At 42.5% G+C, this 17,382-nt stretch overlaps 1 protein-coding gene across 3 annotated transcripts; it reads right to left on the reverse strand.

Moving 5' to 3' along the window:
• Positions 1-276: 276 nt before the first annotated feature.
• On the reverse strand, positions 277-16,303 carry LOC144727298 (protein mono-ADP-ribosyltransferase PARP14-like). 3 transcript variants are annotated; one of them, XM_078606033.1, is made up of 16 exons: positions 16,011-16,303; positions 13,495-13,589; positions 13,318-13,375; positions 11,355-13,204; positions 9,666-9,905; positions 7,404-7,625; positions 7,256-7,295; positions 6,957-7,052; positions 6,488-6,607; positions 6,320-6,382; positions 4,564-4,740; positions 3,915-4,106; positions 2,767-3,102; positions 1,789-1,928; positions 1,498-1,669; positions 277-1,131 (listed from the first exon to the last, which is right to left on the reverse strand). In XM_078606033.1, exons 1-16 carry the CDS (start codon positions 16,264-16,266, stop codon positions 842-844), a joined length of 4,347 nt encoding a protein of 1,448 aa, XP_078462159.1. In that variant the 5' UTR covers positions 16,267-16,303; the 3' UTR covers positions 277-841. The 3 variants fall into 3 exon arrangements, with proteins under 3 accessions (XP_078462159.1, XP_078462175.1, XP_078462167.1); XM_078606049.1 differs by lacking the exon at positions 16,011-16,303 and adding an exon at positions 15,277-15,403; XM_078606041.1 differs by lacking the exon at positions 16,011-16,303 and adding an exon at positions 14,885-15,198.
• Positions 16,304-17,382: the final 1,079 nt, after the last annotated feature.

A 17,382-nucleotide genomic window follows, 5' to 3' on the forward strand; every position in this document is an offset into this window, starting at 1 on the left:
ACAAATAAGTTACAGCAATAGCACCTACCTCATTAAAAGGACAGATGGCGCTATGCAAAATTCAGTCAATCCAACGTGGTTCCCTGGCTTATATGCTCAAATTAGATGTTGGTAGCCGAGCCAGTAGAAATTCCTAATTCTCACGATGGGTAAGTTTGGATGTTTCGCACCGTACGTACAGGACCACTTCCCGTCATCAGGCAATCTACTGGATGCATACCTACCAAAGTCACCATCCTGCCTCCATGTGAGACAAAATTGACCACTTAACAAGAATTTAACTCACAATCTTTTTTTATTACAACTCGTGTGCTCCAAGCAGGGCTCCATGGCTTTTACTCATTCAGCGAGTGCCTGTTCGCAGAAATATGGCTTAACTAGGTTAGAGCATGCAACATTCAATAACCACGAGAACCTTGAACCTGTGGTTTGAGAACATAGGTCTCAATGATCCGATATCATGGCCATGACCTATTAGGCCAAATAAAGTTTAATGTGATCAAATAAACGCCATTGCCTATATTCAATAAACAACTTGTCCTGGACTGAAATAAAAGGCATCCCTTATGTTTAAGGCTCGACTTTAAACGCATACAAAAAATGGACAAACATTGCAGTTATTTTATGTGTACTAAAATGTAACCAATTACGTGCTCCGAACAATGAACAAAACTCTAACAACCAAACAGTATATTAATTCTTGTACCAGAATCAAACTTTTTAATAGATCAAAATCTTATCAAATTAGCATAGAGTTAAATGGGGTTTTGCATGCCAAAAACAAGCTAATGCAGCGACAGAACATGTACATTAATGATATACACCACTAAATTGGGTGGAATCATCCTTTCAATGTGATCAAGTACTCTGGGTACGCTTGACAATCATGAAAGATAGAGAAGATTTTTGGGTCGACTGCACAGTTGACGGAGCTGTTGTACAGGCAGCTGGGGTCTTGGCCAGGCTTTCTGGGACGTGTGTTCAGGCTGGGAATCCCTACACAGTAGTCTCCAGTGACCACGCGTGCGCGGAACACCATCTTCAGCCCAGTGGCATCTGGCACCGAGAACAGGTCATTGGCAGAGTATTCGGGATCTATCGCAAAGTAGGTCCCCTTTCCAAATGCCCAGGCTGAAAAAATGAGCGAGAAAAAAACATTTTAGTAAATACAAGATACATGTATTGTCAACAAGTTTTGAGATTCACTTAAAGTTAGGTTTCCTTAAAAAACTATTTATATACTTAAAGTGCGATTTTCCATTACAATTTTAATCTAACTCCTGCAGACTAAACAAAATCTAATAGAAATTTGCTGTACCATATTTGAAAAATTAGTCGTCAAATTTAACATAATTTTTTTTATTGAAATTCTTAATCGCAGCAATACTTGTAAATGTAAAAATAAAACTACACATTTTAATTGCTTGATTTTAAGTTCGACTAAAGAATATTAGATTTCATTGTCCAGTTCCTCAAACACCCATGAGTCATAACTACCGTTTTTGCCGCAATAGCCACGGTCAAAACCATTGCGGCTAATGTTGTTGCAGACGTCATGGGATGTTCCATGGTAAAGCAGTCGCTCTGTATCCATCTTTATTTCGTCGGTGATTATTTTCTTTTGCAGCTGATAACCTTGCCACAGGTTTATATTCTGAATCCTTTCAATCTAAAACACAATTTACATTCACATGGACACACATTAATTACACTTAAACACCAAATGTGGCAATGTTTTCTAAAAATACAAACACATTTTATTGAAATAGATATACATAGATGTTTCACCTTTGCAATTCTGTAGTTAAATTGTCCATTTTTGTTGAAGAGGTCAGAAATATCTTTATATTCAGGTGTTGCTGAAACAAGTGGGACCATTGCAAATCTTTCCTGACCCATGTCATCCCAGTGCACTGGAATGTTGTTTTCTGAAAAATAGAGACTCGATTTCAATTAATAGTTTAAGATGGCACCAATTTATGCTGAAAACTTTCAGAGAACCTTAAAATGTACTTCCCCTCTGCTCTAATCTCATACTAACCACTGCCTCCCATATAAAATAAAAACTCTCCAATGGTCCCTTTGACACACCTCCTCCCATTGTTGTGAATTGTATAGTGCATGCACACAACAGAAACAGGTTTAAAAACATGTAACACTTGCAAACAGTAGAATAAACTAGATTCGAAGCTTTCGTGACTGCAGGAATTACTCTATGGTTCTTTCAGTAAAGTCACGTAAAATAAAAAATCAAATAATAATATAATAGGACGTTTCGATTGCAACACAAGCAACCGTCATCAGGTAAGAATGAATGAGAAAAAAAAACAGTAAACTTATAGACAATGCAATAAACTTAAGCTAAAGTAAAACAGAATCAACATTCCTTGACTATCACTAGGGAGACAAATACACTGAAGATCCTTTGCAAGGGCTATTAAATACGAAAATAAATGTAAAGCCCTCTTTTCAAAACACTTTTATGATGGCCTTCCCATGTCATACTTCAAAATGCTATCCAGTAACAGAAGATGAGGAGAAGAAGTTGGAGCATCGTAGAATACAATTATTTTTGTTCTGCATCGCACCCGACTAGCAACATTGTCCCACAGCATCCTTAAACGACTTGTTATATGGTCACCCATCTCAGCAGTATCCAGGCTCAAACCTGCTTATACATATCTCACAAGATGAGCCGTATTACAAGTAACTGTCATAGCAAAGTTACAATGAGCATGTAAATGAGAAAATTGTTAAATAAGATACCTTTGGCTTCTTGCAGCAAAAGCAAGATGTGAAGTTTTGCCATCGGCACGTCGTCTTTGGTCCCCTCCACAGAGAGGTGGGTGGGTGCGGCCGTGATGCGAACACCCAGGCTAATCTCCATGCTCTCAAGCTCCCTGTAATGCTTGGGCCGTAAGGTCACATCTTTCAGCTCTACTATGACACACGTTAGGTTTCCCTTGATGATATCCGTCACTTCTCTTGCAGCTTCCGACACGTTCTGCCAGGATTTGCCATAAATGTGCAGGTGAGCTGGATGAACTGCAAACCTGGAATTCATGTCCCTTGGTCTTGTTTCCATGACAGAACTCGGGCTTTCTGTAGAGATGTACAGAATCGATGTTTGACCCGTGACAAAGTTATTACATTTTTAAGTTTCAACTTTTGCACAATTAATGAAGACAAGACAATGTCAATTTAAATAGGAAAGTAAAATCTACTTTCAAAGTGTAACTCAATATTGAATGCGAAACATGTCCTTGAAAACCTTTCTTTCTTGGACTGCAAATAAACAGATTTGGAGCCAAGTTAAATGGCCCACTTCTCAATCATGCCGATCAAATATGCACATGTAAAGCTCTTTTGCAAATCCACTGCAAGAAGAGGGCCTTCATGTACCATTTGGGTTGTGGGGGTTATTTGACCAAACTAACCAAACTGATCAGTTTGGTTAGTGGGAGCGTAGAAATACAGTACAATGGAATGTGGTACCCTTCTCTATGCTGCCCACCACATAGCCCACAGCCGATCACCACCTGCTATGCATTGTGGGTGCTTATAGGTAGTGGGCCCATCAAAGCAATCGACACCCCCTTCATCTGGCTTTCAAGATCAGGCACATTCTGGGCGATTTGTTCAACAGCATTTAAACGTTATCAACTAGTGAAATGCGTACAATGAAACACTTGTCTTTCTAGTCAATACTTACGTTACGTGCGACTTTATTTTGCTGCTCTTCCCCCTATGCTGTGCACTATGTAGCCCCATAGCCTTTATAACCTGCAATGGCGGTGCCCAAACCATGCATTTTGCAGACCTTATTTATACATGCACAACCTTATCAGAACAAGCTAATTAAATATTAACAATTCGTGCGATTCAAACATTCATGCGATTCTAATACAGTTTACCTTCTAATGAAGGCAGACTCGTAGACTGCTGCCAATCAAGCAGAGATTCCTGGAAAATGTGCAGCATCTCCTTCCTGAGGATGACGATCCGTACGCCACAAAGAGCGGAGCCCTTCTTGCAAGATTTAGAGTACTGTTCGATGGCACCTAACATCTTATCTGCTACCACAGCTGGGTTGAGGCCCATTTTTCCTGTAACAGAAATGTACATAGCACAATATCTTAACGTTAATATTTTCATTATAAAATACTTTAAGATACCTGTGCCATATAAAGTGAAGCTTTGTAAGACAATGGTATGCAGTTTGGAAGATTGTGCATACAAGTAATTAAATTAACTTAGATGCACTCATTGTACATTACCATTTGGACACCGGTCTGCAATGAATTATGATTTTAATCATCCAGTTTTTTTTTATGTCGTCAGTGTCTAGTGAATATCATTGTCCAGTTTTCATCAGATTCCATAGTTTGGCAAGTCCCTATAGAAAATACTGCCTTGCTGGATGAACTACATGTAAACACGCATAACTGTAACACTGCTCTCTGCAACTGAACATAATTAGAATGCTGAATTTATATGACGACATAGTTAAGACAAGTTCTTACTGTGCAAATACTACACAACTATTACACAGGCTGCACATACCTGTTCCAATGGCAGGGAAGGAGATGAAGGGCACACTCCTCTTCTCACATATACGCAGCACTTTGGTCACACAGGCTTTGAGCTTCTGAGGACTGCTTGGGTTCGCCACGTGAATGATGTGTTTGCAATGCAGTGCTCCTCCACTTGTGACCACCAACGGTTTGTTTGCAATTTGGCCTGAGTATAACAAAGTTGTCAATGGTATTTTTTCAATGCCTTAGTAGAATAACAAAAAAAATACAGTACCTTTCTTGCTGGCTCTGATGGTGAATGCCTGCTATCCAGCATTCTAGAGATAATGGTTGGTGGATCATGCATATTTGAACTCCCAAACAAAAATCATTACCTATTTACCCAAGAAGCTACACCAATTCCAAAGCACTGCTTTTCAGCAGCGTCCTGCATGGTATTTTTCTTATATCGAGATGTTTTCAGACAACTCGTATTTATGCGTGTGGGAGGAAGCCGGAGCACCCGCAAAAAAACCACGCATGCAAGGAGGCAACATTCAATCTCAAATAGATGGGACAGAATATTAGTCCACATTTGCTGTACCGCCTTCCCATAATCCAGAATAATCCATCTTAACACCAAATTGGGAAGGCAGTTTTGCAACATTTGTGTAATCCACCAACCTGCACCACCAGCGCTGGATTGCAGGCATGCGTCACCACAGCCCAGCTACAAAGTGGATAGAATAGGGCAGCACAATTGATTCTTGAAGCCATCTGTGCAGATATTGGAGTGTTATCCCCCTGTGTGTGGGGTTTCTCTGAGTATGGCAGTTTACTTCCACATGTAAAATACTCATTTAAAGAACTGCCCAAATATCCATTGCAAGGCCTACCAAAAAAAAGTATTTATAATAAGACGAAACACGGTAGGACCAATACCTCTGCCGTTGCTGATCATTGTTTTAAACGCTGTGGGCTCACACGAAATGGATTTTTCCAAGACGGAGGTACTCTGAAAACCTACTGGCTACCTTCAGAAATTTGTTCATGAAGCCATCCAGATATATAAACACAGACACAACTTCAACCGAGAAGATGGGTATAAACTGAGCAATCATTGGAAGGACGTTATTAACCAAGTCTTAACTGTGACGTTTCCATCCTACCTGCCTATGTCAGCTGTTATTTCCGATTCTCTGTCTCTCTCTTTGGATTGCACTCTCATGGTGCTAATCTCTCATTAACACTGCTGTTGTGCGCATATGTGGGCACGATACTCTTATGCGGCGACAGAAACTCATTCATGCTAATCTCCCTCCCTAATCCCTCTCTCCCTAATCCCCCATTAACACAACTGACGCGCTTGCGTCCGGGGGTGGAATTCCTTTCCAGCTCAGACCCCGCTTGCTTGCTTGCTTGCCCATCGCCACATATATAGCCTCTTGTTTTAACTGCTCTCTCGCTATTTCCGCAGTTCCACTGCTGGATTATATTTTTACCGCCTGAGGCCGACCGCTTGTGTTGCGATCGAAACGTCGTGATTAATTTTATTTTATATCTACGTGACTTTACCGAAAGAACCAAAGAGTCTAAGTTATGCTTCTCTGCATACATAAGGATTGTTTTTTCAACTAAAATATAAATTCAGTGATCAATCAGCTTCGAGGACCAATGTTACTTTATAACTGGAATAAAACGGAAACCTTTTACACGTATATGCTTATAAGTGTGTATGTTTAAGTTTACTGAAATAAAATCAAAACGATACGTGTACTTGTGCATACAAAAAAAATATTCCTTACTCCAAAGATTCGATTTTTTTTCTGCCACCCAGCCAGCTGCTTTCATGATTGAATCGGTGATCCCTGTACAAGAAAACAAATATATTTTTTTTCAAGGAGTAAAGAACGGCAGAGCTAGATTTTCCAAAAGCGTGGAGCGCAAACAGGTTAGTGGGGTGCTACACCAACCGTTTGCTCTGCCAGATGTTTCGGAGGTGATGTTGACTATCGCATATGAAGTCTCGTGTATGATATCTCCATGCTTGACCTCCACCAAAACCCCATTCATGCTCCTAGTTACAGGGTTGCCTGTGGGTTTTATTTTTGCATAAACAAATCAAACAAGACACTTGTGCAAGTTAAAATCAACAACGCACATAAACTTGCTTTACCTCACACTGGCGTTCAAAAAGCTTCGACAATGAGTCCACAAAACCTAACGGTGGCCATTATTAGATCCCATTATTAGATCCCCCATGTGTTTTCGTGCTGAAGCTCATTTAACAACTGAAGCTCCCTGCAGGTGGAGCACAACACGTTAGGCATCTTACCAAACTACACATGGAACACCCCAAAAAAAACATTTGAGAGACACGCAGCACAGCCTTGAACAGACACATTCTCACGTGACATTTTAAAGCACTCAATTCTGACTTGCCCGAGTCAAATGATGGGCCAAGGGAACACCTGAAAGCCGTCTGCTTGTTTTTCAGTGCGACAGAGATACGAGCAGACTTCCTTTTCTTCATGGTCACTGTTTAAAGTATGTCGACAGAAATGGTTATTACAACGCAAATAGCAGTGTGCTACATACATGCGTTATAATGCATTGTTGAACAATTCCTAAATCGCTGTGTAAACTGTTATATCATTCAGAATGGACCCATTTACCACATTAATGCATAAAAGATTAACTGAACACGTAGTTGCATTTTATATACAGAATGTAGACAAAACCTGATTTGCTGGGGTAGTCATCCATCTCAGCATCAAACACCTAGCAAACAAAAATTGTTCACTTCAAAACATGTTTCAAATAACTTTTTAAAGAGCACAAATAAAATGAGAATGTATACAATGCATACCAATTTACGACTGAACTTACCTTCATGGTGCGTTCTTTAAGAGAATTTAATACAAACCGCACTTCTTGCAATGTTGTACCATCACTGGCATTGCTGAACGCGACAGCCTCACTGAACATGCTCTCTGCCACGGATTTCACATCATACCCCAGGTTCCACATGCCCAGGACAGGCACAGAGATGCTCCGAAAGCTTGCAGTTCCAGCAATCGCCAAACAATTTTTCATAATTTTACTAACAACCTGCCAGAGTACAGCACAAAATTAGCATTTTCGATTTAGCAATTTTCATAACCCATTTAAAAACTCAATTAACTTAAACTCTAAATAGGTGGAAACGTTAAAAAGATCCCACAATATCTTTGGCCAATCGTTTTTTTGTATTGCATGTTTTTCCAAACATAAGTACGTAAACATTACTCTGCGACGATATGAAGGCACCAAATCATGGATTCTGTAAATGGCAGTTCGCTGCGAAGGTTCGACCAAATAGGGCAGTAAACTTACGCCCACAATTCGTTCATGAGACTCGTTCGCAAGTCAGAACACAATAATATACTGTATTTAATTGCCCATACGGTCAGTAATTAAATGTTTCGAAGCTTTCGTGACTGCAGGAATCCATACTCTTGGTTCTTTCGGTAAAGTTACGTAGGTAGAAAAAAAAAATCACGACGTTTCGATCGCAACACAAGCGGTCATCCTCAGGTGGAAAATAATAATCCAGCAGTGGAACTGCTGAAGCAGCGAGAGAGCTCTGCAACAAGAGGTTATATATGTGGCCAAGGGCAAGCAGGTGGTCTTTTTTTCCGCCTGAGGACGACCGCTTGTGTTGCAATCGAAGCGTCATGATATTATTATTTTTATTTAATTTTTCTACCTACATGACTTTACCGAAAGAACCAAAGAGTATAGTAATGAAATTTGTTAGTTGAAAGGGAAGCATTGTTAAACTCATAAGAAATATTGTACATTTGCATGTAATGTTAAACAAATACTATACAGTAAATAAAATATTAAGTAAAATAAATAGAAAAAAACTATTTTATTTTCACTTATCACAAGTCCTGATGCGGTCTTGCAATTGTGGTGACAATTATTCACCAAAATTGCACACAAACACCAAGGATCCCATATATGGCCTGAACAGGCTGTTGGGGCAAGTGCCGTTTGCAAGCAGCGCCTATGGAGGCCAGAATGGCACACGAGGGGGTGAGTGGTACAGCACTACGCCCAGTCGCCTTTGTCTCCCCAGTGACAATGTTTACATACCATACCAGGTACTAATTTGAGGCCAAGTCGACCTAGGGGAGGCCCATGACCGGTTCAGATAATGGTCACTGGTGTTGGCCATGAGCGGGATTCGAACTCGGGTAGGCGCTTTCGTTTGTGCAGAGCGCTTAACAGCTACACGACCGCTCCCCCCTCACATTCACACTCGAAGCGCGAGGCTGACTCCATACATCTCACAGAGGATCACTCCACTGAACAAAATAGTTCCGTGGTTCAGTTTGCAAGTGCGAGGTCACGTCAATGTGAAAAAATATATACATTTCATGGAAGTTGGTTCCTAAGTGTGGGTGTTCGCAAGCCGAGGACTGCCTGTAATGAAAAAACTAATTTTCACAGACTCGTTGCCCCACGCACTGAGGGGGAAAAGGCAATTCCGTTACTTTGCAGAGTATAGGGGAAGGACGGCACAGACGAGTGGATACATTAATTAATGAAAAACCTGCGTGTTTTGAGTTCACAGGTTTTTTTTTAAAGACCCAAATGGTGCAAATCTGCCACGTGGCTCTAAGATAAAAAGGATTTTTTAATTTTGTTAAGACTTGAAAAATGCAGAAATCATTTACAAACAAATCACATCCGCACAGCTAGTCTGTGTAGATCCAAAACACCTTTCCTCCGCGTTTCCCTGCAGCTCCGTGTTACGCACACCCACGTCTACAGATCGTGCTATGCGGTCCATAGAAGTGATTTTAATTCACCAGTGTGCATGGATTTTAGGAACAGTTGCAAACCAATAACCTATGAATAAGATAGAGCTTCACGATTAGATCGTACATTTTTGGCATCTTCTGTACTCTTTTGAATGGAAATTACACCTATACCATGAAATCTATCACTTGTGCACTTTTTTCACAAAAACAAATTAGGATTATACGATTTTTGTTTGCAATCTTGTCTAGAAGAATATTTTCTTAATCTTGAAAGATTAGGAATTCAATATTTACTGCACTGGGTTAAAAAAGGTAAACTTATTTAAAAAGCATCACACACCTGCGATGTTTGGTTTTCGGAGTTAACCTGCGGTAGCACTGTGTGGTAGACTTTTTTGCAGGCCAAGTTGCAGCCAAATGTGTCCGTTTCAACAATCTGTCCATCTGTGACATCTTTGCCTTGGCTTTGCAGAGTGACCATGGCTTGCATCTCTGGCCCAGCCTGTTTCAGTAGTGCCTTTGACACCACACCACAATTAAGGCACATGCTGCGATCCACAATGTTGACGAGCACATCCGACTGCAATAAAAAAGTAAAAAATACAGCAAAGGATGGGGTGACTTGAGTGAGGTCAGTGCACTTGGCTGGCACTGCTGAGAATCCTGGTATCAAATACAGGCAGTGCCTATGATGGATCCTCAAGTCTAGCGAGTTGATTTGATGGCCACAGCCTGGTTACTAACGACAACAAAAAACATAAATTAGGTTCTGCACTTAATTAGACAATATTTCAGTTAAATGAATAACAAATATAGGTTAAACTGTTACAACATCGATCTGTGGCAGAATGGGTGGGAAAGTAAAGCCCCCACTAGTGTCGACCAGAGGTCATTTGAAGGCATTTCAGACAGTTCTTTGATATTTGCATCTGTGGGCCATGCTCTCACATGGCGAATTCCACTGCTCTGCAAAAGGTCCGAATAGATACTTTCTCTCAAGAAATTACACAATCAGGAAAAAACTTAAGTAAAACGAAATACTTTTTTACTCAGGAATAAACAATATTAAACAGCAAATAGTGTCTTGCTGCAAAACTCAATAGGAATTGATAATTGGTTTCTTACCCTTTTATCTGGCAACAAAACTGACACCTTTTTTTACAAGGAGTCATGTTTGCATTGACCACAATACCTGCGGTCGGAATTTAAAAAAACACGACTCTGATAATGTATGCACCGTCCATGAAAATGATTGGTCCACACCCGAGACAGCTTTTCTTAGAGCCTAGTCTCACATGGTGTTGGACCAGATGACGCACCTTTAATGAGCCTAGTCTCACATGGTGTTGGACCAGATGACGCCCCTTTTGGCTCTAAGAAAAGCTGTCTCGGGTGTAGACCAATCAATTTCAAGGACAGTGCATACATTATCAGAGTCGTGTTTTTGGTTGCATTTCGACCGCAGGTATTGTGGTCAATGCAAACATGACTCCTTGTAAAAAAAGGTGTCAGTTTTGTTGCCAGAAAAAAGGGTAAAAAACACAATTATTATATTTTGCTACTGGTAAAGGAGGTTCCAATGGTCAATAGGCATTAACACCACATTCATATGTGATGTGCTATGCTCAGAACATAATTTATGTACTCTATTTTGTAGGGTTTCATTCAAATACCACCGATTTTTTTAATGAAGTGCATCCAAATATACTCATGATTCAGACAATACAATATTTGATCATTACATACCAAAGCAATGTTTCAATAATTATTTAGTTATTTTGTCAATCCACTGTTTGCGACAGTATTCTCATGCCATGTCATGGTAGTTTGACGACACTTCACCATGCTGGTCAGTGCATGGTGGTGGAGCGGAGACCAAGATCGGTTCAGATATCACTCGCACCACTCATGTTATAGTCATGGTTGGAAATAATCAAAATTGCAAGATTCAATGCAGTACACCAACCACTACAACAATCACTCCACCCGAATGTAAAAATGTTATGTATTAAAAATTGCAAAAACATACCACATCCTGTTCCAAGTTGCCAGCCACAATGGAGATTTTCATTCCTTTTTTCGTTGTCATTGTGCGTATTGGACTGATGGGCTGGACAAAACTGTAATTATTCTCAAAAGCAGACTTAAAGGCTTGAGAAACCTTCTGATCAATGTCAACAATATGAAAACTTTTCAGCTTGTTTTCCACGTTCTTGGTTTTATTACAATGTTGGATGATGACTTCAACCACGATGTCTGAGTAAACACCGAGAGGAATGCCATACATTCCGGCACCAAGATTTGGAAAGGCAACAGAGTTATATTCTTCACGTTCTCCAATTTCCAGGCAGCTAGCTACTGCTTTCCTAAGGGAGTCAAGCCTCTGAGCCTTCATATGTTCACTCCAGCAAGGTACCACGGCATGTATAATGTTCTTGCATGGAAGTCTACCAGCACTTGTCACGACAGTATCCCCTGCCGTCAATTCTCCCCAAATACGGATGTGTTCGTCACATTCTCTTTGAACATCAGGACCAGCCGCATCACTTATTGCCTTGGCAAGGCCCACAATGTGCTTCAAATAAATGTTGCTTGAATTCACAATGGCATCAACACAATGGACCAATATGTTCCCAGTGTAAATGTATACAATACGACCAGCAGACAGCAATTTAATGCACTCAAGATCTTGCCCTAAGCATAAGGAACTTTTGTTGATAGATATTCCCATTTTCAGTAGACAATTTTTGTCCTGGCAAATGTCATGGACTCTTTTCTCCTCTTTCTGTGCTATTTTTAAAGCTCCTGGTGAACTAATGTCTAGTTTCTCGACAAAGACATTGACAATCAAATTTTTTAAATAATGCTCCACTGCATTTACACTATCTGGATGACCTGAAATTAAATAACCTGTTTCTTGCTTGTTAACCTGCAAGTTGTTTTGGAAAATTGGGTTTTCAGAAAAATTTGTAATACTGTCTAAATATTCAATTACTTCGAGAGAGGTTACAGGAACATGCCTCTCAGTATATGCATTAATGTTGCAAAAATGTTCTAACATATTGAATACCCTTTTCACATAGGCCTCAAACCCTACCAAGACCACTTCACTACAGAAACCAACTCCATCAAAAACTTCACTTAGAACACCCTTGAAAGTACTATTTGTGCCTTTGATCTCTTCAATAAAGTGTCTCCATTTTGGAGTTGTTGTGGCATGTTTTGAATTTTGTGGAATCAAAAAATGGACCTCTCGCAGAATATTTTTCATCTGATCTTCTGCCATTTGCGCATGTTCTTGAGTTGTAAGGATAATGACGCTCTGCCCATCAATAATACATTTGGCATTAATGTGTTTTTCATGGAAATAGGTTTTGCAAAAGTCATCCATATCTAAGCCACCCAAGAAGGTCATCATCATGTTGGACACGTTCAAGTGAATGTTTTTCAGGTTTGATACTTCCATTTTAAGAGCCATTTCAACTTCATTCACACCATCTGGTGTTCCACACATCATCACTGAACACTTTTCTTTATTAATGTATAACGAAATCTTGGGAAATTTAATCTTAAGTTTTTCTTCGATGTCTAGTAATTGCAATATATCAAATATCTGGATCTCAAGAAAGACCTCGGTGTTGATATGGTCCTCTCGGTGGTAAGTGAAAGTTCCAGTTTCAATACCCGTGTCACTGGCACGTTCACAGGCATTTTGTGTCCGAGTTTCACAATGGACACCAGTGGTATTTCTTCTCCCTTCGCCTTTTAAGTAAATTTCAGAACTTACCGCTATGAGAGGTAAATTTATGGATTCCTCAAATTCATCCACACGCAGGTGTGCCAATTCATCTTTTAGATTGTTTACAGGGCACTCAATACCTGGAGAGTAAAAAACAATAAAAAAAATTATATTAGAACCCAAGTTGCAATGTTCACATAGGCCAATAATACATTATATGGCTTGGTGTGCCAGTTATTACGCTTGATCTTACCTGCTGAACACTTTGAACGTCTCTTATTCCAACGCTTGCAAGTACTGTTTGCATTTTGCTGTTTAAGTAAAAAACACGAACAAACTATTACAATGTACTTCATTCTGAAGTTAATGTACTAATTAATGCATTACCAAGATTTATATGGAAAAGATGAGTACACTGTGCAGTACTCACCTTGATTTGGCCACAATTATGTTTTGCTTTTGGAGCGTCACCGCAACACGTGAAATGGGCACCATCACCTCGCTTGACTGGTATATACTCTGACACTTACATCGCAAACAAGATTGACAACGGGGCATAGCTTTCAAATCATGGTTTTCTTAACACTACATGATGTATAGTACATCAACCAGACCATAAAAAGCCAACAAAACTGTGCTGTCCACATCGACTGCTGTATGTTTTCGTTTGAAAGCCCTGAACACGGCAGGTATCCAACGCCTCACCGTAATACACTCAAGATACTGTATTCACAATGTAAAGAAATTGCTAAAAGTTGTTTAAAAGGACTGTAATTTTAAAAGATTGTTATACAGTGGAAGTACGTTTTTAAGTTGTTACACCTTACTTTTTAAAAAATACCTTAACTCGCATGTTGCTTCACGAATGTTATGCAAAAGTGATTTGGCATCATCTGGCTCTCAGTTCATAACTTCAACATTTACACCACAGCATGGTGATAAAAACACATTCAACTGCAGTTAATTTACTACCGACAACACCACCACCAGCACACTTATCGAGGTCCAGACGAGCAGCTTGTACTTGCAATCCCCAGAGGTGTGGACTCGAGTCATGTGACTTGGACTCGAGTCAGACTCGAGTCATGAATTTGATGACTTGCGACTCGACTTGGACTTGCATAACAATGACTTTGTCCCACCTATGAGATGTGGACTCGAGTCATGTGACTTGGACTCGAGTCAGACTCGAGTCATGAATTTGATGACTTGCGACTCGACTTGGACTTGCATAACAATGACTTTGTCCCACCTCTGCCAATCCCTAATCTTCATCATCATAACGAATACACTTTAACATCTTGACTTAAAGCTTTCGTGACTGCAGGAATTCATATTCTTGGGTCTTTCGGTAACGTCACGTAGATAGGTTCAAATAAAATAACAAAAACTAACAAAAAGACCCAAGAATATGAATACACGTTGTTATTTTACCAAGCAGAGCCCACTGAGCTATAATGTGTCGATATTTTTCAGAAGAGACCTGGCCACAAATGATAGCTCAACGAAGTGGCTTATCGCGTGGAAATTTACAGCAGCCAAAATACTCTTAAACGCGTGATGTCGATTATCGGTGTGGGATGGGGAGTGAGAGAGAGACGCGGACTCCAAATATACAAGTGTCAGGGTTGGGATCAAACCCAAAGGCCTCCTGCATACCCAGACGACGGAGATAACATTTCACACCACCCTGGTGGCACTCATGATGATGGCCATTTTCATGATGATGGTCTTCGTCATGATTATGGTCATCGTCATGATAATGGTTATTTCATCATGATGATGGTCATCTTCATCATCCTCCATGCGCAATCCCTAACTGGATTGAAGGAAGAAGGCCCCTCTCGCTCGCTCCTGTCCGTCGCCACGCATCGTCAATCGCAGGCCACGTGGAAACCACGAGAACGAAATGGCGCCACCAACATTCGAGGCCACGAGTCTGGCCCCGTTCTTGTTGCCCTCTCCCTTAACGCCGGGGGTTTCCCCCCCATCCCATCACTCCACACATTTAGAATCAACGCGCGTTTGGATGATTTAGAGGTTTTTTTCCCGCTATAAATGTCCACGTGTTAAAAGCCACTTCGTCGAAGCTATCAATTTGTGGTTATTATTGACCAGATCGCTTCTCAATAAAGCGACAGCTATAAAGCTCAGGTGGGCTGGGCCTTACCTGGTGAAATAAGAACAAGTTTCAGCTTTACCTTTTCCATACCGTGTCTATGCATCGTTCGTTGTCGTCACGTCCCGAGCCGCCCGCCCCTATTGTACATATCTAAGAGCTTTCTAGCTCATCGGATTCCTACTACACACACCGATCCCGGCCTTGCGACCTCAGCAACTTGCCACTTGGCCACCTTCCTTGCCCCAGCTCATGCCACAAACCTCAGTCATTTCTCTCCTTCATCCTCGCTTCGACCATGCCCCTCCACCAACGTCCATTACGACACCCGTTGCTCATCCCAGACATTCGTGAGCCGTTATTAACCAACTTAACTACCCAACTACTAACCAACTTAACCACCCAGCTACTAACCAGCTTAACTACCCAACTACTAACCAACTTAACTACCCAACAACCAACTTAACTACCCAGCTACCAACCAACTTAACTACCCAGCTACTAACCCACTTAACTACCCAACTACCAACCAGCTCAACTACCTAACTACTAACCAAATTAACTACCCAGCTACTAACCAACTTAACTACCCAGCCCTTGCCTCTTCCTGTCCCACTGGGCCCTCTCCACATGGAGTCGGCAATGTTCACCGCACCCCGAGGCCTACAACAGATGGACGATTCCTCCACAACCGTCGTAGCTGCTCGTCTTCTTCTATCTATGCCTGTCCACCCTGACCGCGTCTCCCTCCCTGACCGTGCCATAACCACCACCCTCTCAAATCGACTGAACCCCTGCGGCGCCCTGGTGCTCTCCACGCTCCCCACCAGCGGTGGCCGTCCTCCTCTTCCGCGCACTCGGCCCCGGCTCGTTGCGGCGCCTCTTGAGGAGCGACGTCGCCGGCGTCGTCCCGTCCGGGGGCGACTTCTCCATGGCGGGCGACTTCTCCATGGCGGGCGAGGCCTGGACCTGCTGTCCAGGAGGACCGGCGGCGAGGTCGGAGCAACTTGAGTCTCGGGTAACGCCGGGGGGAGGAGGAGGAGAGCGACGACGACGACGGCGCTCGGGGCCACGTGCGGCCATTCCGTGGTTGTGTCACATGCGCGACGGCGCGAGTGGTGGCAGAGGATTTGGCGAGGGGGGTGGGGGGCGAGTCGTGTTGGGGGTGGGGGGTAGGGGGGGTGGGAGTCGTGTTGGGGGTGAGAGGGGTGGGGGGGTTGTTAGTCGTGTTGGGGGCGAGGGGCGCGGGGGGGGGCGAGGGGGGTGTGAGTTGTGTTGGGGGCGAGGGGGTGGGGGGGGGGAGTCGTGTTGGGGGCGAGGGGGGTGGGGGGGCGAGGGGGTGGGGGGGGGAGTCGTGTTGGAGGCGAGGGGGGTGAGTCGTGTTGGGGGTTGGGGGGGGCGAGGGGGTTGGGGGGGGTCATGTTGGGGGCGAGGGGGATGTGGGGGCGAGGGGGGTGGGGGGGTTGTTCGTCGTGTTGGGGGCGAGGGGGTGAGTCGTGTTGGGGGGGGGCGAGGGGATTGGGGGGGTTGTGAGTCATGTTGGGGGCGAGGGGGTGGGGGGGGTTGGTGTGAGTCGTGTTGTGGGCGAGGGGTGGATGACTTTGGGATGATCCGCGTGGCCTCCGAGGTTGCGACAGCGCCACCGGTGACTTACTGGCGAATTGCGGGTATTGGGTGGAGTGAATCCGGTGGCAGGGTGGGGGTGAAGGAGATTATCATATTAACTAACTGTATTTAAATTTGTATTTAAAGCTCTCGTGACTGTAGAGATTCATACGCTTGGTTCTTTCGGTAAAGTCACGTAGAAAGGAAAATAATAAAAGAAAAAATAATAAAATACTGTATATCTATCTTTGTATTATTTTATTATTTCCCTTCTACGTAACTATATTTACCCCAAGAATGTCAGTGTGTAACGCGCGTGACGTCACTCCGTCGACCAGCCCCCCTCATTAATAATCATGAGCGGGTGACGTCACTCGACAAGGGGTTAGGGGGGCGCCTCCTTCCCCCTCCTCAGCTTGTCAACTTACAACCCTCACTGCAAAAACCCTCACGTCACGCGATCTCCGTAACGCAATTACCTACGATAATTAATCTTTGGTTCTTTCAGTAAAGTCACGTGGGTAGCGGGTGACGTCACTCCACATGCCACACCCCTCCCCAATAACCATTAGCGGGTGACGTCACTCCACATGC

Source organism: Lampetra planeri, chromosome 2, assembly GCF_965212315.1.
Source record: "Lampetra planeri chromosome 2, kcLamPlan1.2.h2, whole genome shotgun sequence".
In the NCBI taxonomy this organism is placed as follows: domain Eukaryota; kingdom Metazoa; phylum Chordata; class Hyperoartia; order Petromyzontiformes; family Petromyzontidae; genus Lampetra; species Lampetra planeri.